At 38.8% G+C, this 23,282-nt stretch overlaps 2 protein-coding genes across 4 annotated transcripts in view; both read left to right on the top strand.

Moving 5' to 3' along the window:
- Positions 1–3,914, top strand: part of rprd2a (regulation of nuclear pre-mRNA domain containing 2a) — a 41,200-nt gene extending 37,286 nt beyond the window's left edge. For both annotated transcript variants that reach the window (XR_007438449.1, XR_007438448.1), the window contains exon 12: positions 3,788–3,914. The gene's annotated coding sequence lies outside the window, so the exon portion shown is untranslated. The remainder of the gene's footprint in view (positions 1–3,787) is intronic.
- Positions 3,544–23,282, top strand: part of celf3a (cugbp, Elav-like family member 3a) — a 37,784-nt gene continuing 18,045 nt past the window's right edge. The window contains exons 1-3 of one of the 2 annotated variants that reach the window (XR_002651679.2): positions 3,544–4,027; positions 4,826–5,049; positions 5,494–5,576. Coding sequence is in view for 1 of the 2 variants with exons in the window: in XM_007230566.4 (XP_007230628.3) it covers positions 4,905–5,049; positions 5,494–5,576 (228 nt within the window). In the remaining variant the exon portion in view is untranslated. The remainder of the gene's footprint in view (positions 4,028–4,825; positions 5,050–5,493; positions 5,577–23,282) is intronic. The other variant, XM_007230566.4, reaches the window with a different exon arrangement.

Genomic DNA, 23,282 nt, shown 5'->3' with positions numbered 1-23,282 from the left:
TAGTTTTGATGTTTTGAATAGAAATGGTTCACCGCTGTTTCTTTAATGAGATGAGATCTGATAAGCTTGGGTTTGTTTGTGTGTGTGTGTTTATTTATTTTAGTTTATGAAGCCTCAGTGTAGGTTTTACAGTAGCACACCCCAGGCTTGCTCTGTGTTATGTGAGGATCAGATTTTAACGGAATGAATGTGTTGCTTTTTGCTGAGCACTTATGGAAAAATATGAAAGGGGAAATGTTGCAAAAATTGTGTAATTTTGGTTCACTTTCTCAGATGTTACAATGAAACTGTTGTAAATGTTTGCTGAATAGTACTTTCTACACTGTAAGGACCAATGTGTTGGGACACCTGCTTATTTATTTTTATTAATCTTATAAATCAAGGGCATTAAAAAGAGTTTATCCTTTTGTCGGAGTTATTGTCTTAACTGTTCATGGAAGGCTTTCTACTAAATTTTTGAGATCATAAATAAAATATAAATATTATTGCATATAAATATTGTAGACAGTAGATTACATATTTAGGTAAAATATACAGTAGAGACCTATAAAATTGTTTTTGTTTTGCTCTGTATTTTCCCTGTTTCCTTGTGATACTCTGAGTACCTCCTGAAAACCTAAAAACCTAAAAACACCTGCTAGTAGGAGGATTGGCCATGTTAAATTGCCCCCTGGTGTGTGTGAGAGAGAGTAAGTGTGAGAGTGAATGGGTGTGTGGAAATCTGTGATGGATTGGTCGTGGCCAGGGGGTATTGCTGCCTTCAGCATTCAGTGCAAGCAAGAAGCGGATAAAAGATAAGTGAATAGATGAAAGAATGTACATGGTTTGGGTTTTGTGAGCATTAGGATTGGTAGACTTAAAAGAAATAGGTAAAAACACATGTACTGATTAGATTAACAGTTAAAATGTTAGCTGTTTTTCAGCTGTAATGCTTAAGGGCCTTGATATTACAACAAAGGATATTGAATAAGTAACCTTGTCATCTATAACTGGGTGCGCTAAGAAATACAAAATCTAGAACAGGATGGATTTAGTCTACCAACCTATGCTTCGCTGTGTCACCCTGGCGTATCACCCCAGATGGGACTTGAACCCACAATCCCTGAATTCAGAGGCCAGTGCCTCATCTTTTAGACACATAAAGATACTGTATAAATAGGCATATATTCCACGTTTTTTTAAATCTCCCATGAGTGTTTAAGTCTTGTTCTATATGATGATTGGTTTGTGTCATGTAGTTAGCCTACGTCAGTAACTTGGTACCTGCTGTGTAAATAAAGACCCCAATAATATTTCCATCCAATAGTGATTTTGCTGCTCATTACTCTCATCACCGGCAGATGTCGCTGCGCTCGTTGCATTTTTTAATCTCGCCAAGTCTCTCCTATAGACAACACTAGATTTTATTGTTTCTTCGTTGTGTTTTATGTTTACATCTCGACTGGATGTCCATTCCTCCACGCGCTCCGTGGCTTTAAATTGGGGTCGAAAGGTGAAACACCACTAAGCCTTTGTGTGGACTTTGAGATATGGACAGAGACGGGATCTGGGATTTAGGGGGGCAGCAGATGGTTGCCAAGCCGCGCAAATTAAAGCAAATTCCCAGTCACACGCTTAAAACCCCCCAAACAGGAGCACGGTTGGCTTCTCCATGCTAATAGTTAGCTAATGAGTAGTCTGACTGACTGTAACCGGCTACACAAGGCGCGCGCTGTTTACTCTCTCTCTCAGCTCCTCAGCTACTGTCTGAGAGGCTGTTTTTCAGCACTATCTCGTGTTTTTTTTTTCTCTTTTTCTCTCTACCGTGGGCGCTTTAAGCTGTAAAGCCGGTGCAGTTGTTTGACTGGGTGGTGATAAAGCTGCTCGGATGAGCTTGCCACCGAAAGCCTCCTCGCTGTGGACGGTTTCAGCACCGCGGTCAGAGCCTGAGAGAACAAAAGGCGGATTAGCATCCCGCATGTCAGGCACCGTCTGTAAATTACTTTCTTAGTAAATAACGAACATAAGGAGGGACCGTAAAGAGACCCTGATTTATGTTTCTCCTACTTATTGATTCAGTTTGTAGTTGATTGATGAATCTCTGGCTTTATCACGGTACAGTTTTATTTGTTATGCACTGATTTGAAATTTGGTAATATTTTGAGTATAAATAAAGGCAAATTAATTTTAGTATGACTTAATATTTCTTTGTCAGTTATCAATGAAAACTAGTACTTACAGTCCAGTGCTGACAATTATTTACATAATTATTAATTTATATCCTTTTTCATAATATTAATATTACATTTATCAGCTGCTTCTATGGATATAACCTGTGTAGATAATTTTAAATATGCATTTCATAAGAAAACGGGTGCATTCGTTTTTCATAGGCAATTTTGATTCATTATTAAAACATAAACACATAACACATATTAAATGTACACTAGGTTGTGCATAGTGTAGGCATGTCAGGTGCAAATATAAATATATATTATATATCTTCGCTGTCCAATGAAAACCAAGTATCTCCACTTTTGTTGATTTTTAGATTTCTAAATAATTTTAATAAACCAACTGTCTCTTACACAGTTTTAAAATTTCTTGATGAATGGACTAATAGAATTTGTCCAAAATGACCTTAAAATATATGTTTTTAGTATTGCCTGCCTCTATATGCAGATTAAACTAATCTTAATTGTCAGTAGAAATATTAACATTGGTGTGAAAAGCGCTAGAGCAGATTAATAAAAAAATATTTAGGGTTTTATCACTGTGAAAAATAAATAGTTGTTAATGGTTTATTTCCAGTTATTCGGCTGCAGTTTCAAACAGCTGATGAATATGGCTAGCTTTCCGTTTCTCACATATGGCAATGGCAGTTTAAACACAAATAAATATCTTTTTTTTTTATTATTCTAAGGTTGCACTACTTGTGTCTCTTTGTGTGTATATAGATTTTATCCCTGCTAAAAAACTCAGCCCAAGACTTAAGCTGGTCATCCAGAAAAACGTACCCCATGCTGGTAGCTCGTTAACTATCTCTTGACCAGCTTAGGGTATGTTACAATTTTTAGTACAAGCTTTTGTTTCCTTTACATTTAAATTCAATTTTTTTTTTTATGAATAGTAAGCAGACCTCTTCAATCTTACATGATGTTTTATATTAAACACTGTGCCAATATAATCTCCCTTTAATTAATTTAAGAAAAAATTAACTTCTACATAAAAAAGTTATATACAGGTTTCTGACAGAAGAACAAATCTTGATGAGATATAACCCTCTGCAGACTTTATATGTCAATATGTACAAACTTAATGTTTAATGTTAGTTTTTTAATGTTGTCTGTTCGTTTTATTTTCATTTTCTCAAAAATTTAATTTTGAAACTGGGACAAATGTATTTGTAGTTGTGTAAGTTGTATTACTCCCATATTTTAATTATTTTAATTATAAGCTGCCTGCGTTTGATACGTGTGCGGTAAAATGTTGACGCTCCCTTAAGCTGAGTCTTTGCTTTTCCACCCCCCTACGGGAGGGTAGGGGCTGGACGGGGGGAGACACCGGCTTACGACGTCAAAGCACTGGGGTACCTACACGGAGAGAGTGTCCAGACCGCTCATATAGCCCGAGACCAGCTGGACGAGCATTTTCCTTTTTTTTCCTCTTCCTGTCAGTGGAGGCGCGTTAGAAAGCCGGCGGTCGACATTATAGCAGGAGCGCTCTGTTCAGGGGTAAACAGCGTGAAAGACACGACCGAGCGAGACGCAGCTAAAGGACACCATCTCTCTCTCTCTTATACACACAGATACACACTGCCTTCACACTCGCTCAGCGTCTCCACTGAGCTCTTTTATTATATCAGCATCGCCAGCGGAAAGGACGAACCACACCGACACAGAGAGAGAGAGGGAGAGAGGCTACGAGAAAACAAGCCAGCATCCACCCCCTCAGGATTAACAAGGAGAGAGAGACAAACAGAGGGAGAGAGAGACCGAGAAGAGCAGCAGAGATTCACCATTTGTCATCTTCAAGGAGCCGGGATCATGTAAGAGATGCACAGACACATAGATTAATAGAAAGAATATAGGTTATATATGTGTGCGTTTTGTGTGTGTGTGTGTGTGTGTGTGTTTAAAGCTCTCCTGTCTGAGGCTGAGCGGCAGAGCTGGATCTTGTTGCTCTCAGTCACGTAGGCTGTGAGGGGTTGTGGGACAAAGAGCGTGACATACGGCTGTGAGCATCTATACGGGATTAAACAAAGAAGCAGCCAGGTCAACCCTCACTACACAGCTTAATATACAGTGTAGATACAGAGCTCACCAGAGGGACGAATAAACCATATATAATGGGATGATATTTGAATTGTTTAATGTTTTGGTAATTTATTTTTCCATATGAGTTGTGCTTTTGTCTTCTCAGATTGGTTGTTTATGTATTATGGTTGTGGATGTGTGTGCCTGTGGATACATATATGTATACAAAACATTGGAGAAAAAAAAATCTGTTCAATAGATTGTGTTTGTGTATTTTTTTAAATATCTTAATACACTAGTAATATTTAATATTGTTGTTTTGTTTTCATTGTTGTATTATTATATATTTTTTGATTATCTTCTTTTTATTGTTATTCTTCTTCCTCTTGATATTGTTGTTATTAACATGTTCATCATGATCATAATGATTTCATACTCATATTCTTCCAGTTTCCAGCATCCCAGCACTCAGCTGTTCAACTCACAGCTCAGTCCCTCTGTCTTCCCTTCCCCTCTTCTCTCGACTCTCTCTCTCTCTCTCTCTCACTCCCCCCCCTCTCATTGTTTTGTTTCTTTTCTTCCTCTTCCAGCTGAGGGAAGCCCCTCTTCCGGAGACAGTCTCCCCCTCCGCCTCTGACCGGCCGCCGCGGGCGCCGCGAGTCCGTCCAAATGAAGGAGCCCGACGCCATCAAGCTCTTCATCGGCCAGATCCCCAGGAACCTGGAGGAGAAGGACCTGAAGCCCATTTTCGAGCAGTTCGGCAAGATCTACGAACTGACAGTCATCAAGGACAAGTACACGGGCATGCACAAAGGTAAATCAAACAAGGGCGGCACGACACTATTGAACGGGCGCTCTCAAGGGGAGAGCGGAGAGGCCGGGGAGAAGGCCGTTAGCAGGGGATGGCTTCTCCGTGGCGTAGCTATTTGTGTGGTGAAATCTAATAAGTTTATAAATACATGGGCGCACACGGCGGATGGTTTTCAGCCAACGTTACCAGAGTTGAGTGACCTTTTGTGCCAGGCTCTAGAGCAGATTTGTAGAAAGTTCTTTGAGGCTTCTGAACTGTGGAATATTAAGTGTTGTTCTAGAATTATTTATTGTTTGGCAGCAGCAGTTTCAAACTACTTCTAGAATAAAGCTAGATTTCTTTTGTAGATGGCGGCACAATTTACAGTTTACCCAACTGCAGTTTAAAGGCAAACAATATATCTCATATTAAATATCTCATGTTTTCTGCTTTGTTCTCCACCAACAGGATGCGCGTTCCTTACATACTGTGCCAGAGAGTCTGCCTTGAAGGCCCAGAATGCATTGCATGAGCAGAAAACATTGCCAGGGGTGAGTTGCTTCTCATAATCCACTGTACATTTATGTCAAAGCATAATCGCAACAAGCTGGACGAGGATGGAATGGTCGGTATAGTCCGTAAAACCTGAAATCTCCTTAAAGTGCTGCAGTGTACTGAGTTGAGTGTGCAGCTCTGGAGCATTAACTTTAATGCTTTAGGTTAGAGCTGAATGGGAGCAAATAAGACATACTCTTGGAAAGGGGGGCAGGGGTGCTGTAGTGCTGTGGAGGTCTTTGCCAACCAACCAGACCTTAATTAGGGATGTAGGAGGAGCGTAATCCTTGAGAAGGCATCCGCGATCGTGGCACTCTCTCTGAAGTTGTTGATTAGCTAACTTGCTCGGCCATCTGCTCGATCCGCTCGATAACGAGCAACCTGCAAATGCGAAAAACCTTCAAACCGCGTCCCCCACTTAAAGCCCTCCCTCCCTTATGGCCTGTCTCAAATCAGCTCTTTTTTTTTTTTTTTTTTATTCCCATCATACCATGGGTTGAAGGAATATGACGGAGACCTTTTAGGCTTGTGGTGTTCTCTGCCACACCAATGTTGAGGGAGGGTCTTGAAAGAAGAAGGGGTGTAGGGCCTGGAGTTAGGGTTTAAATTCTTATATATATATATATATATATATATATATATATATATATATATATATATATATATATATTCTTATATATATATATATATATATATATATATATATATATATATATATATATATATATATATATATATTTTTTTTTTTTTTTTTTTTTTTTTAAACATGATATTCACGTTTAGCCACATCACTGTTGGGGTACGTTTAATTACAAGAGTTGTTCATTTCAATATTCTACTTAAAAAGTATCCTTGGATTTGTAACACTCATGGAACCTGCTATTTAACCAGCATAATTTGTAACATAGAAGTTTTTTTTGTGTATGAAGAGTGGAGTAGAGTAGGAAATGCATCAAGTTAAAGCACACTTACAGTAGAAGCCAGTAAGCCACCACTGAAGCATCAGCCAACTTGCCATTGGCTTCCATTATAAATTTGCTTTAAGGCAGTGGATGTTCTGTAGTATTCTGGAGTATTCCTGTAATAGGACTGCGCTCCCTCAGCCAGAGGCCGCTGCCCTCAGCTTCCGGCTACATTGTGTTCCAGTAGGTTAGGAGCAGGCAATGAAGACCAGGAGGGCTTTTGCTCTTTCCCTCAAATTGGATTTGAGCAAATGTAATCGCTATGAGGGGGAAGTGGAGTGGGAGAATGTCCGCCTGTCGTTCCTGAGCGATAAAGGAAGCGATTGAGTCGTGATTTGCATACATTGCACTGGCAGATGCCGTGAGCCTGCCGAGATTTACAGAGGAGGGTAGAGTCAGAGAAGTGGGGGATTGCAGATGAGCACATTATGGGAAGCCAACTGTTTGTAGAGCTCGTAGACTAACGTAGAAAGTAGGGATGTAGAAAGCGTCCAGAGATTATTGATGTCTGGATTGTAAGAGAGTGTAGGGTGGATATTCTTGGATTGGACTAAAATTTTTTGTCCAAAAGTTTTTGATATTTTTTGCACAAATACGTTTGGTTTTTTTTTCTTCAAAATATATATAAGAATACAGGAATTCTCATTGAAATTCAATGATCCAGCATGAACTAACATTTAATATCGCACTCTATGTATCCAAGATTACAGTAAAATGAATTATATTGGACAGATATAATCTGCCCCTGGTAGGTGTGTAAAAAAACAAACAAACAAAAAAAAAACGATGATATATTAATTTTGCATCAAGCAGCAAAAAGCATGACGTGTTTGATTTATATATGCCTTACATGACATTGCACTTCCTGCAATGTGACTATTGTGCATGCTGATGCTGCCGAAATAATATTTTGTGCAGCCCTAGTTTGTAAGCCGGTACTGTGTGCTGCTAATTAAATTCATAATTATACTTTATATTTCGAATGATTCCTTGTAATAGATGATTTTTGATATGCAGTTATTGGCAATAATATTCCTCTTATAATATTTCTCCTTCTTCAAGTGTATGCCAAATGAATATCTAACACACCTGTTTTAGCTTATTATTTTTATCATGCCACCAAAAGGACCCTCTCACAGTATTGTAATTGTAAATCTTATGAGTATTTACTGTCTATGGATTTTATGTCCTATTCTTTCAACGCCCAGCAATGGTCACACACTAATTAACATTATTTGTTGTTTATCAATACGACTGAATCAGTATGAAGTGTGTGTGTGTGTGTGTGTGTGTGTGTGCATGTGCATGTATGCCCTGCTAGAGACCCTGTATCTCCATTCCAAATCCTGTTATTAGCATGACAGTAGTCTGACCTTCATGACCTTTCAAAGAGGAGGCTGGTGGGCACCCTCCCCCACTTTTAAATCCCCTCTCTCTCTTTCTTTCTGTCTCTCTCTCTCTCAATCCCTCCATCTTTACATTTGTCCACCCTCATCACCGAAGTCACCCCCTGCTTTCTGCGCTACAATAAAAAACACATTATTAAGAGAAACATCCTCCCCCCCTCCCTCCAACACTAAACAGCAGTCTCTCTCTCTCCCTCCCTCACTCACTCACTCTCTCTCTTTCTCTCTCTCACTCTTGCACACACCCCAGCTGTGTGGCATTATTACCGGCTGACAGCACCTGCCTCTTGGAGTAGGCCACGCCCCCCTGCTTTGTCAGTCATATAGAGTGGCCATGACAATGCGCCTCCATGAGTGTTTAGTGTGTGTGTGTTTAACTCAGGTAGGAATGTAAGCTGGACTGATATAAAAAAGCATGAGTCATCCTCCATATTTTACCTGGCTTTTAATTAATTCTCTCTCTATCTGTTAATCTGTCCGTGTGTCTGTTTATCAGTCTGTCTTAAGTTTTCCATGCTTTTTTTTTAAGACTCGTGTGTGTGTGTATATATACGTACACTGAAGCGCTTAGCCAACCACCCTGGGAGCATTTAGTCGAGAGCCCTGGGAATCAACGAGGGGAAGAGAGAGAGAGCAAATGAGAGAGAGAGAGAGAAAACATACAGAGTGAGTGAGCGAGTGAGGGAGGGGAGGAACAGATGGTATAGTTGGAGTGGCACCTGGCCCTATGTTTAATTTCAGGTGAGAGGCACACAGATTGTGGACAGAGAAAGAGAGAGAGCAGAGAAAATGGACAAAGGAAGAGAAGGAGGAGGAGGGGTGAAGTGTTGTCCTTCGTGCTCTCTTAGTTCTCCTCTCCTCTCCACTCCTCATCTCCCCCTCTTATCTTCTGTCCATCTCTGCTTTCTCTCGCTCCCCGGATCCAGTTGCCATCCCAACGTGTTTGCGTAGCCCTGTTGGTCACGCTCTCTCCAGCACAACAAAAACAGCGGGCGGTATTTGATACACAATTGGGCGCACACACTTACACATACAGGAACACACACATTCACACACACGTGCCCTCATGAACAGTCTTCAAACACATTGTATTAGTCTGATAACGATCGCTTTGTTTCAGTGTAGTTTGTCTTACAATCTGTATGTCTGATTGCTGCCATTTTCAGTTTTAAGGGCAATTTACTTCAGTTCAATTCAGCAACCTTTATTAAATGGCAAATTATTTTGCATTGTATAGCCATGTCTAGATTATAGAGTTTGAGATATCAAATTAATATTAGTCATTCATTTTCATCCTTACCAGACCCCACACTGCATGTACTTCTTAAGAGCAGGTTCTAATCCACAGCCGTAATTCTCATCTCAACAACCACCAAATTTCATGTATTACATCAGGCAGGCAGGTGACTAGTCTACAGCTAGTCTACAGCTATATTGATCTGCACTCATTTGTTTGTCATTTTTACATCCCTTGTTCTTTTCCCTTTAACTGTGAACATGTTCCTTTAAGAGTTAAATAATAGGTTAGAACCAGGTTCTAGGAGGAGTTAAGTTAAGTTTGTGTTTTTCAAAAGAAACCTGTGCAAAAGTTGGGCACATTTAAATATTGTTATCCAACAAGTTAAATTAAGATAATAAACCGGAATTGTTCCTAAAATTTGTTCTTTGTAGAGGATTTGTTCCTAAGATTGTTTTTGATAGAGGATTTGTTCACTTATTTAAACTTATATAATAAGTTTATATATAATAATAATGTATAAAATCACCAGGGGTGGGCAAGCTTTGGAATTAAACTGTTTTTAGTTTAATGTACATGAAAAGTAACTTAAATTCGGATAGTGTACTTTCAGTGAGGTGCATATTCAGTCAGTGATAAAAGAAAAAAACTCTGTTTGTTTGTCATAGAAACTTGATACTGGAATCCAAAGGTAGAACATGTTGCATGTGATCATGATGAACATATCTACAGGTATATTAATGCTGTGCTTTTGTTATTCAGAAGTATGTTGAAGATTCTCCAGCGGTTGCTCTTATAGTGGCCGGTAAGGGTAGTTAGGTATTCATATAGGTGTAATCATTTCTCTGTAACTCATGTACATGGTACATGTATTGTTGTTTTAAAAAAGTATCTATATTATTTCTGAAGATTTGTTGTGGCTGCTGGCCTGGTTTTAAAGCCATTCCCGTGCTCACCTGTCTGCCACTCTGTACAGTCTTTTCAGGGTCGGATATGCTTGCTTTGCGTTTCACGTTATGTGGTGTGTTTGTCTTTCAGATGAGCTGTAATTAGGAGTCAGTGTTTCTGTCTCTGTTGCAAAAGCTGTTTGCAGAGCTGCTGTTCTGGCAGCTGGACACTCACATCTACCTTCCTGACTGTAGCAACTGACCCGACATGGACGTCCTTTTGTGTTGCAGAAGCACAAAGTGCCCGTCCGAGTCGAACCCTAATCAGAGCCATTGTGTGCCTGCAATAAAGCTGCTCGCTAATCAGCAGCTATTAGTGCAATTTATGACGTGCCTTTAGTTAAGCTTAAAGCTCTGTCTCTAGGGATTAGTTTTGTTTGCAGTGAAGGTCATGATAGCTGCGCACAAAACAGGGACTAGACTAGTGGTGTAAGAAATTATCTATATTAGGGCTGCACAATATATTGCTTTTGAAAAGTTGTCGCTGTTGCGTTGCACAGTTGTGCTGTCACATTGTGAGATGTGCCATGTCACAAAAGGCTAATTAAATCATGCACTTTAGAACAAAACTTGATTTAATACAAATGGAAGCATGATATATCTTACAGAGCAGATTATCTGCTCAATATCATTTATATATTATTTTATTTGCTCATATAAGAATACCCATAATAGATGTATGTTTTGTAATACTGTAGTGATATTTAAAAACAAGTGAGGCAAACCTTTGCTTTCCATGAAAAAAAAGTTCATTACTATTTTAATTATTTTATTTAGTTGTTTAAGCCAATTTGGAACATTGCTATTGGTCCATTCATTATGAAATTCTTAAAGAGTGTAAACAACAGCGTCCAGATTCATATAATGCATTTAAAAAGTAAAAAGTGTATGTATAAAGACAGTGTTTTAGAGGTTTTTATATGGCAGCAACAATATTATAGAAATGTTAGTGTATAGTTAGATAGCTATAGACAAACAAAGAATGATTTTAAGGTAGGGCTGGACAATATGACCAAATTCCTATTAATAAAAAAATATATCTTCATTTCAGCTGATGCAAACCTAAAAAATTAAAAAATTACAAAGGAAAAAAGGCCAAGAATGCCCATAATAGTCTGTTTTGTATTACTATATTTATACTCAAAAACAGTATTGTCTATTTATTAAATAAAATAAACAAAAATAACTAATAAGGCTATTAAAAACAATTGATATTTTTTCCAGGACATGGATTAAGCTTAGTCATATACTTTATTTTCCCTTTCAGTGAAATGTGGTATAGTCCAAGACTCTTAATATTGGATAAAAAGCTATTTATCACCTTGCTTATAGTATCGTAATATATATTAATATAAGCTTTGTATCATACATATCATATTGTCATATTCTTGCCAATGGACTGCTTCCTAGAATACACTGCTTTCAAATGAAATGAGGTGGGTTTAATCCAGCAGTGTTCACGTCAGAGCTGCATGGTACAAATTATTGCCCTCAGAGGCCTATTTATCGTCACATATTTCAAGCATGATATTGCTAGCATTACATCACATTATTGCTGTGATAATACAGTTATAAAAAAGCCTTCATCGTTTAATTATGAAGCATCATTTTGTCACAGTCTTACCGTCTCGATTTATTTAGGCGTCTCTCCTCTCTCTGGTTGGTTGGTCAGGATGCTCACAGCACACAATAAAACTGTGATTATTGTGAGTAATTAGTCTCATCTACATATTGGACGCTACTGTGATACGGCTGTTTTAATGGCAGCTGCCGCGATACTGAAATAACAGGCGATATATCTGGTAACCCTGTAATGAGGAATGAATGGATTCTGGTTCTGCTGTTAGATGAGAATCCCATTTACAAACTCCAGCAGAGCCATGGTTCTCATCAGCGGCTGACTTAATTAACATTTAACAGCATTAGCATGCTCGCAGGTCAGTCGGCTTGTGGACAGCTCTGAGAGTAAGGTCAGTTTAAGTGTGTGTGTGAGAGAGAGAGCTCTGAGATGTGTATGTGGTTGAGAGCGTATGTGACATGCTTTTGTTGTGGGGGAAGGGAGGGCAGGTGTTTTGATTGAAAGAGGGGGGATTGTGTGTGCGCACGTGTGTGTGTGTGTTTTGCAGATAAGGGTAGACACAGTTGTTGTGCGGTTAATCCTTTAGATTTATATCAATTTTACATCATTAGTAGTGCCATATATTCTGCCTAGGGAAATAAGTATGTTAACTTGGGGTGTGTGTGAGTGTGCATGTATGCACCGAAGTGCGAGAATGTGTGTTGTTTTGCGCTTAAGCAAATATCGTCATTGTCGTGCCAAAATCTTCAGTCCTTCAAACCTTCTTCGCTTTCATTATGAAATTCTTAAACAGTGTAAACAACAGCTTCCAGATTCATATAATGCATGTAAAAAGTGTACGTATGGAGACAGTGTTTTAGAGGTTTTTATATGGCTGCAACAATATTATAGAAATGTTAGTGTATAGTTAGATAGCTATAGACAAACAAAGACTGATTTTAAGGTAGGACTGGACAATATGACCAAATTCCTATTAATAAAAAAATATATCTTCATTTCAGCTGATGCAAACCAAAAAAAAAAATAACAAAGGAAAGAAATAACTAATAAGGCTATTAAAATGAACAATTGATGTTTTCAGGACATGGATTAAGCTTAGTCATATACTTTATAAAACAGATTCGTTTATTATTAATTTTGTCTGTTTTGGAGCATTTCTATTGGTCCATTGAACATGAAATTATGATACAATGCGAAAAACAGCTTCCAAATTCACTTTATGTCAAAATTAAAGATTGCCCCTATGGAGACAGTGTTTTCAAGGATTTTCATATGACTGCAACAATACAACAGAAATGTTTCTCTATAGCTATATAACACACAAAGATTTTCCAAGTATAATGTAGGGTGGGATGATATGGACAAACCTTTATCACAATATATATTGTAATTTCTGCCGAAACAACATAATTTTGATGTAATTATGAGCAAAAAAAAAAAAAAAGTCTGTACCTATCTGTACCTATGTGCCTTGTAATAACTGTCAGTCAGTAACAGATTCTGTATATGATGTGTATTGAAGATTTTCGGGACATGTAATATACTGCAAGAGAACAGTAAGATTAATTTGTACGTTGGTGTCAGTATCTATACTCACAGCGAGACAAGAAGAATCCATTGTTGGAATAAATGAGGGGTTGAAGGGTTGGAGAGAGGGAACGAGGGAGTGAGGTGAAAGGAGGTATAATTAAAGAGAAATTGGAGGGATAAGTGAAAGAGGGAGCAGGGGGAAGGGAGGGCGTGAATGAGTGAATGAATGAATGAAAATTTGAAATAATGAGCTACGGATGGTGGGGGAGGGGTGAGGACTAGTCTGTGTGTGTGTGTGTGTGTGTGTGTGTGTGTGTGTGTGTTGGAGGGGGGGTGGCTTTGGATGAGGGAGAACATCTATCAGCTTAAACTCAGACATCTGTTTGTGTGTGTGTGTGTGTGTGTCCCTGCACACATGGTCTTTGATGATTAAAGTCAGTAAAAGTAGAACTTAATCAGATATAGACATGCATCCAGAGGGGCAGCTAGATTTATTCACTCCATTAACACATCTCCAGTAAAAGACCCCCAATTTAATTTGTGTTTTTCCTTTTCCCCCCCAAGAACAGAGATATTGTTGTAATACGTCTTCGGAAACAACGTGGCATCGTGTTCCTGCAACCAGATACCAGAAAATAAAATACTCAGTATAAAATATTACAAAATCAATTATGGCTAAAATGTAGCGGTACAGCTAAACACTCAGTCCAGTTAGATTTCCTTTAATGTTTTTTTTTGTTTGAACGGTGTGAAGACTAGAGGGGGTTCCTCTCTTCCTCTTGGAAAGGTTATTTTTCTTATCTGAGGAAGTTAAACAGAAAAGCAGTTGGTAAAGAACTTGCCAGAGCAAGTAGCATTTGGAGCGGAATTAACATTAATAATGCCTTCTGTCGAGATGCGAGGCTAGAAATGAATCACGTCCGTTTGGCACATGATGAGGTTATTAATCACACGCTTCTGCATTATCGTCCCTCTGCGCCTTTTGATTGATAGGTTAGTTGTACTCTATTTATTTTCTTGAACATATCGCACTCGCCAAGATCCTGCCCAGCTCTCGTTTGTCAGAGACAGTGCACTTCTCCGAACGTGTCCGTGATCAATAATACATAATATCCAGCGAATGACGAAGAGGCTGAGGGGAATTAAAGCAGGTTAACTTTGCGGCCTTTTCTTTTAATGTGCGTGGAGCCCATTTGTCTTTTGTTTTGGACGTGCTGGAGAATTAGCATTAGCTCCTTTCCGTGAGAAACATAATTAGTGTAACAAAAGATGTGAATCAAGGATAGGAACAAAGGAAGTGCAGATGAACTACAAAGACTGGAGCAGGTTAAAGATTCACCCCATTTGTCACATTTTAACCTAGCTTAAATGTATGGCCTATTAGCCAATGCTACGGTAGCACCACTCTTAGTGTGTCATAGATAAAGAACAGAGCCTTTGTCTGTGTAACTTATCAGTTCCTATTTACAGTTTTTAACTTCTGGTATCCTATATGGAACTGAACTAAAAATTCTGTAGTATAAATTGTTGGAGTGTAAGAAAATACTGATATATTTGAATATTGCATAATTTTGTACTGATTTTCATAAACATTGTATTGTTTTTAACTATTAGTTTATATATGAAAGATTGGTGGCAGACAGTGGTTTATGTCTGCCACCAATCTTTCACTAGATAGCAGTGTTGCAGTATTTTTGCAGTTTATTTTCCATACATCCATTTTTTTATGCGTATATTAATAGAAATAGATTTATTTATGTATTTATATCTATTTCACCTAAATGCAATTGTGGAACCAATGGAGGAGTTGCATGGGTGTTGCTCACCAGCCTGTAGATCATTGAGAAAAATGTAACGCTCCAGTATTCCACCTTGGGCCTTTGACAGCGCACATTAAGCTCTGTATTTATGATTGCACCGTCGCCTGCTAGCCCTCACCCGCTGCTGGTCAGACAGAAATCAGAATCCACTGGGAATCTGAAGAAGAACACATTGCTCACAAATTACACAATTACCGGACCGTCCTGTAGCAGCAACTGCAGGATCACACTGCTCCCCAAATCCATCTTTATGGTGCTCATCAAGGACTCATTGGCGGTAACGTGCTGGAGTTGTGCGATCTTTGTCACATTCTTTTCTTGTTTCCCCTTCAAACTCATTGATTATTGGTGATGGGTGCCTTTTGGGAAAGGCTAATTGATTTCAGGTCATTGACCGGTTCAGGCATTAAGGCGTCTTTTGGGATTTTGCAGCTTGCGCAGGGAGAGCGAGGTGTTCATGACACTTTCACTTTATTTTCTTTAAATAATCACAGAGATTTGAGTTGTATTCTAATGTAGTCTCTCCAACACATCCACACATGATTGATGAGTAGTGTTCATACAGGTTTAACTGTAAAAATATTAGAGTGACTTGCCTACAATTAATCATAATCAAGTGCTTAAAAAAGTAGTAAACCTGATAGACGTGGGATAAGTGACGTACGTGTTGCTGTGCGTTTATGTAGCAATAGAAATTATTTAATTTTAAATCTTTGTTCAACTGTAAGGAATGGCAATGATATTTCTGGATCAGCTGCCGTTTAATCATTCAAAAGTATAATATTGCTCTGTATTATTACTGTCTTTAGTTTAGTAACTGTAAGCATAAACAATTAAAACATCTCATTTTAAAGTAAACATTGTTTATTTATGCATTTTTTTCCCCAATTCAGTTTTTCCCTAATTTTCTTTTATTGGCTTTTTCCTATTCAGATTTTAGTTTGTTTGCCACCATTTCCATCAGAATTTCTATCAGAATCTTTTTAAGCCTTTATTCCCCAATTCCGTCAGTGTTGTCCTCATCTCAGAAATCATTGGACCTTTTTAAATGCGTGACATTTGTGTTTTAATTTTCAAAATAATTCACTTCCTAGCCCTCTATGTGTGTAATATGTCAGCCACACTGTGTGTGTGTGTGTGTGTTTGTGAGTGTGCATTTGGTAATACAAACATTTGAGGGTGGTGTGGTTGCTAACACATTAAATTTGTAATTTCCTTTGTTTGTTATACAAATTAAGTCCAGCAGAAAATGTTATGTTCTGAAAACAATAAAAAATATATTTTTTACATTTTAAAAAGATTTTAAATTTGACCCGCAACATAAAATAAATCTGACTTTTTTTTATAATGCTGAATGACAATCCAGCAGGATAGTTTTGTTTTTCCTCCAACAAGACTCTACGCAGTGTATCTCTAACCATGTGGCAACAGGGACAGCACTGCTGCATGCAATAAAATGCCATCATTTAATCTTTACTATCGATCAGTAGTACTAAACCTAAAAATCAATGATGTTGTGACAATGCTACCAGTATACCTGTACAGATAATACATTGCCCAGAACTACCCTAATGTGTGTGTGTGTGTGTGTGTCTATCATTCAAAGAAGGAGAGGATTCCCATTGCTTTGTTTGCCCTTTTGTTTTTGATCATCCATTGTTAAAAGGCTTTAAAGATGAATTAATTGATCAAACAAGATCATTGAGTATGCGCAGCCAATCTGTGGTGGCCTGGTGTTGGGGGGGGGGTCTGTCTTTGTGGCAGTAGATACGGCAGGAAAAGGGAGTAGCGTACACAGAGACAGAGGATTGGAGAAAGAGACATTGGGGGTGGGGTGGCAGGTTGATTACGGTCGTGGGTCCTGTTGCCAGGAGACGGCTGGGATGAGAGATGCTGGGTTGCTAGGGAACGGCAGCGATGCAATGCGTGGCAATTGGCTGGAAAGAGAAAGGCGAGAGTGAGAATTAGGCTTTTGTAGACACACACATAAACACACACACACACACACACACAAACACACGCACACACACCCATATACACACTGACTCTCAACTCAACATGAATTTACACATTGTGGCAAGTGATTGTGACATACATGCCTGCCGATTCTCACACACTCATATATGCACACTATGTGCTGACAGTAGGAGCTCTGGGAGTGTGTTCATGCTAAGGTGATAATGTTAATTTAGACAGGCTGCATGTTATCATCTGCAGAATCCCTTCACTAAACGATATTGTGCTCCAGATTTACTTCAGTGAAAAAACACATCAGCCTTGCAGCAGCTCACGCTATGGCTGGCAATTCCCTAATGGTGATATAATTTCCATATAATTACCAACTGGACTAGCTGCTAATAGTACTGAATAATTTATTATGATAACTATATTCTGCACTGACTGCATGTATCTAGAATTGGTAAAATTGTGATTGTGTTATCGTGATGCGAGGGCTATCCCAGTTGGGATCAAAGCAGCTTCAGTTGTATTTTAGTGATATTGTCTTTTTTAAGCTGAATCCAGTTCATGCTGGACGATACGACTTTATATTAATATCGCAGTTATTTTCAGCATTTTTACCTTGTATATGATGTAAGAATGAATGATTATTTTAAATATAGAACAAACACATCGTATTTCTTTGGTAAAAGTTACTCGAGTTGTCCTTTAAGTTGATCAGTTCAGAGTTTAAGTTCTCCTTCATGTTGCTTCCAAGTCACATGACTACACATACAATACTATATTTTTTGTAGGGGGCCAGTACATTAACACGCACGTGCGCGCGCACACGCACACACACACACACACACACAGTGGGTAATGTATTATTGCTTTAGTTTGAGATTCTGAATATCAGTTTACATTTATTTTTAATTACGTGCCCAGCTCTGAATCCAGGTCTGTTCCTTTGTTTTTACCGCTTTGGCAAAGTGCCCAGCTCTAACATAAAGAAGAAAAAAACTGGGTCAAGGAAAGTATGAGCTAACTTACTTTGTCACAGTGAGTCATGCTTAGTGACGCGCTAGAACAGTTAGATGTGCAGTAGGTGTAGCAGCTTTTACATACATTTACATTACAGCACACTTCAAAATGTTAAATTAGCTGAGATGTGTTTGAAAAAAAAAAACAAGTAAACGGGATTTGTGTTCAGACAGATTAAAAGAGGTGCAGAATATCAGCGCTTATGTAAATTCACACACTATTCTGTAACATTAGTTATTGGCCCAAGGCTAGAACATGCGTGTGTGTGTGTGAGTGTGTGAGTCATTGCCCTTTGCAGTGAGCCCTTTCGACTGAGTGCTCTGTGCACATCAGAAACAAAAGTAACAGAGTGACATTGCAGTGTGTGTGTGTGTTTGTGTGTATGTGTATGTGTGTGTACATTTGTACATGCATGGGTATGCCTGTGTATCTCACACATACACATATGGCCACTATAGATGAGTTAGCAGGAGTGTGTGTATCTGTGTGTGTGTGTGTGTGTGTCCTTGTGTGTATAGTTCTGAGGGATTTGTATTATGTTGTGTGTGTGTGTGTGTGTGTGTGGGTTTGTGTGTGTGTGTGTGTGATGTAGGCCTTGCAGTCACAAAGAGTGTGTCATGATTTGGCATGCAGCCTTTGGAGGTCAGAGTATGTGTGTGTGTTGAGCAGGGGGGCAGGGGAGAGTAATGTGATTTGATTGAATAATCTATGGATTTAATATCCTATAATCCCAGTCAAATCTCCTGCCGTAGGACACAGGAGAGATTAAGTGTGTGTGTGTGTGTACGTGTTTATGATTTGTGGCAGGGAGTATGGCAGTGTGTGTACGAGTGGCAGACTGGAAGCGGTCTGTTAACATTACACACACACTCCATCTCCAGCGCTCTTTGCCAGAGTGTGTTTGCTGGCTGATGGTTAATGGCTTCAGTTATTAAGAGCTCTGCATGCGTGTGTATGTGTGTGTATGTGTGTGTGTGTGTGTGTTTGTGTGTTTGAGCCAACAGGTTACTCTGATACAGTGAAAGAGTATAGCCCTCTCTCCCCCTTTTTTATTCTCCCTTTCATTTTTCTCTCCACTCGTTTGTTTCTGTGCTTTGTCTTTCTTTTTCTTTATTTCTTTTACTATTTCTATTGTCTGTTTTTACATTTCCTTTATTTGTGCTTCTTTTTTCCTTCTTTCCTTTTTTTTACCTCTTTCTCTCTATTCTTCTCCTCTCTATTCCCATTTCTTTCATGTTTTTCTTTCTTTCTCAACCTTTTCTTCATATTTTTTCTCTCTTCTCTTGCTCTCTCTATTTTCCCCTATTTTCTTTTCTTTATTTTTCTTTTTCTCACGCTCTCCTTCCCCCAGAATCCCCTCTTTTCCTGTCTCCACTTCTCTTACTCTTCCTCTTTCTGTTCATCTTCTTCTCAAACACTCTTATCAAATTTCCTGTCTTTCATTTATCTTTCACCTTCGCTTCTCTCTATGTGCCCTGTTTTGATTCTCTCTCTCTCTCTCTCTCTCTCTCTCTCTCTCTCTTTCTCTCTCTTTCTCTCTCTCTCTTTCCCTCTCTTTCTCTCACTCTCCCTCATCCCTCCCCCTGTTGTCCGGGGCAACCTTGTTTACCTGCTGGTGAGCTCGGCTCCTTGTTGTCATGGCGACCACAGTCTGGTTGCCGTGCCGACCTGAAGTGGCAGTGCCATGACGCTCTCTGTTTCTCTCCCTGTTTCTTTCTCTCTCTCTCTCTCTCTCTCTCTCTCTCTTTCACACTCCATCCCTTTGTACCACATCTCTCTTTAGCTCTCTCTCTCTTTCTTTTTTCCCCTCCCATCCACTCCATCCCTTCCTCCTCTCTTCTTCACCATCCTCTCAGACGCTCTGGTCCTCAGCACAAAAGAGCCAAATAAAGCATCTCTCCGAATGATCAGTAAATTTCAATTTAAAAGCTGGCGCTGAATCAAAAGCACTACTTATATTGTGTTAAATTGAGCTGTTTGTTCCTGATTCATTTGGGCTGTGACTGAAACCTATTTACATTTTAAGCTTCTGTCGAGCACTTTGTCCATTTTCCTCAGTGTGTCCGAGTAATTAAATTGAAATTCATGAAACATTTGAAGAAAATATAAACACCCACAATGCAAACAAAAATCCTAGTAAACATCCATAGCGTACTACATGAACGGGATGTGGACTAAAATGCATTGTGTCTGTAACGTTTTCTTAGCAGACTAGCAGGAACTGGAGACGACAGCTTTGCTTGTATAAGCAGTGATAATGTCCCATGTTTTTTGTTAATAGGGGGCTTATATTTCTTACTCTCTCTCTGCAAATGTTTTATGTGCACGGAGATTCAAACACTGCTCAGACAATCACGTTTGTGTGTGCAACTGGTGCTGACGCATATCATGTTTATAAAATCTGAATAAGAGAATGTTTATTTTTTCATCATTTAAATAAATGAACCACTGTATGACAAAATACTGTGTTATGATGCAATATCAATATTTTCTTACACCCCTAGTCCTAAAGCAAATAGTCTCTTCCTTTATAGTAAGGGAGATACTAATTAGAGAGCAGAGTAGAGTCACCTGTGTTTTATCTGTGTGAGACACGCTTATCACACATGGATCTGTCACAATAACTACTTCTACTTACACTATATATTTTCCTAGATATAATTGTGATAAATGTTAATAATATACATTATTAAACAATATTATCATTTTAAGATAAGTTTTATGCCACATATATTATAATACAGGGCAATAAACGTGTAATCAAACTCCCTTACACTCTTTGCTCTCTCTCTCTCCTTCTTAATTTTTTGTTTTTTCTTTCTCTATTTCTCTTCTCTCTCCTCTCTCACCCTCTCCCTTAATTTGTTTTGTTTACCAAGTTTTATCTTTCCTTTCGCTTTCTCATCTTTTTCTTTTTCTTTTTTGCTTCTCTCTCTAACTTGTTCCCCCTTTCTTTCTGCCTATGTCTTTTTTTTCTTTCTTTCTTACTTTCTCCTTCCCCAAGAATCCCCTCTTTTCCTGTCTCTGCTTCTCTCCCTCTTTCCCTTTATCCTCTTCTCAAACACTCAATTTCCTGCCTTTCATTTATATTTCATAATAGTTAGTAAGATGTGTATGTTACTTTTTACCTTTAGTCGTCACAGTTCACTCGGTGTATATGGATTGTGCCACTACATATTAAGGTCAGCAAAAATGATTAATGTTATGACTTTTTGTGTATGATAAGTAGATAACGTAATTATTGTGGCTGGAATAATCTCACATTATTTCTCAACCAACTGCTGAGAAACAAGCCCAAATTCCCGCCGTCTTTGTATGCAGCGGATCTCGGCTGCAGTACTGGAAAGTAATTTTCCGGCACACGACTGCCTGTTTAACCAGTGCAGAGCCGGAATGATGCAGCAGTTTTCTATTAATCGAACAGACCACCGGAACTGGTAAAGTCCTGCTTAATATCATCATGAATTACAACAAGAATCAGTGTAAGAACAGCTCATGCTGCTGTCGTCGTCTCAGAGCTGTAGTGTCTGATGTTAAAGCAGCTCTGGAGGTGAAGCTGCTGCCTTTAAAGGCCACAGACCCCCCATCAGAACTGACCCTGAGGCAAACCCACCGGGGTGCGGTGAAATGTTACAGCGCCGCAAATGACTGAAGTAATCAATGCAACATCCTTCATTAGTCACAGTGATGAATGGCCCTCTGGGTATTTGGCCTGTGTGTGTGTGTGTGTGTGTTAATTAACATGTAATTTTAAAGAATTTCAATCCAAGTAAATCTCTCTATCTTTGTGTATCTGTATGTGTATGTGTGTGTATATATATATATTTACATACATACACACAAGGACGTAGTGGTACCTCAAAAATGGCTTGGAAACCCTCCCACTTTGTTGTGAGATGTTATCTTGTGAGTGAAGTTAAACACTGGCCAACATGCTCATGGCAAGGCGATGTGAATTATCTGAGGCCATTTCTTGATTTGTGAAGTATACATTGGGTAGCAATGATGATCGTGACCGGCAATATCTTGTTAAAAATAGCCAGTTTGAACAGACAGAAATCAATGCACAGCTTCTTTATTGGACGTGTCAAAAGTCTTTGATTGTCGATGGTTGTTCCTGTTCCCTTCTATCCGCTTCTCCTTCTCTTTTTTTTTGTATTCTCTTCTGTTCTTCTCTTTTCTGCATTCAAACTGAAACTAAAACCCATTTTAGTCACTCAGCATTACTGCAGCACTACTGTACAAGACCCAGAATGCAAAAAAAACCCTATAGCATTTAAGGTGGAGCAGAAAGTTCCAGTAATACAATAATAAAGTTCAGCAGTTTTAGTAACTCTGGGCACATAAGTACATGAATACAAGTTTAGTCAGAGAGTTTGGCCTTGAGAGCACAATGGCCCTCCCTCAGCCCCCATCTCTCAGCATGATGCTAGCTGAACTGGGGGATTTAAATGGTATCTTTTTAAATAGTACAGTAAATAAACAGAAAAATGCATATTTACGCCGAAAGCAACTATATGGAATTAAGAGTAAATGTTTTGTCTTTTATATGTACATCGAAAGAGAGAGAGAGAGAGAGAGAACTAGTAAATGATTCACAAACCCCTACCATCACCTGCATCATAATTAAGTTGTTGTTAATTAAGCTTGTTAATTGAGCCAACATCTTCTGTTCTTCATCTTCTTTCTTCTCTTCCTCCATTCATTTTTATCTTTGCTACTCAAACTTTTCTCCTTCTTCTCACTTGTCATCCTCCCTTTCTCTCTGCTCTACTTTCCCCCCTCATCTTACCCATTTCTTCTATCCTTTCTTCCTTTCCTCCTTCCTTATCTCCTCTTTTCCTTGACCATCTTCTTCCTCTCACCTCTCCTGTCTTCTCTTCTTTCACCTCTCTTCTCTTCTATCTTTTCTCTCCTCTTTCTCTTCTTTCATAGTTCCCTCTTTCTCTGCTCTACTTTTTTCTTTTTTCTCTTCTTCTTATGTCCACCTCCCCTTCTTTCTCCCCTTCCTTCGTCCTTCTTCTCTCCAGTATTTCTCTTCCTCATCTCTCCTCTTCTTTTCCTCCATTTCCTGCTTCTCTTCTGTCTTTTCCTCTCTTTGTCCTTTTCTCATATCCTCTCCTTATGTTGTGCTGCTCTTCTTCTGAACTCTCAGTTTCTCTCCCCTCCACATCACTCTAATCCTCCTTTCCTCCTCTTCTCTATTCTGTGTTTAATATAAGAGCACTCAGAAGAATCC

Source organism: Astyanax mexicanus, chromosome 3, assembly GCF_023375975.1.
Source record: "Astyanax mexicanus isolate ESR-SI-001 chromosome 3, AstMex3_surface, whole genome shotgun sequence".
Taxonomy (NCBI): domain Eukaryota; kingdom Metazoa; phylum Chordata; class Actinopteri; order Characiformes; family Acestrorhamphidae; genus Astyanax; species Astyanax mexicanus.
This window is presented reverse-complemented; position numbering and strand designations above follow the sequence as displayed.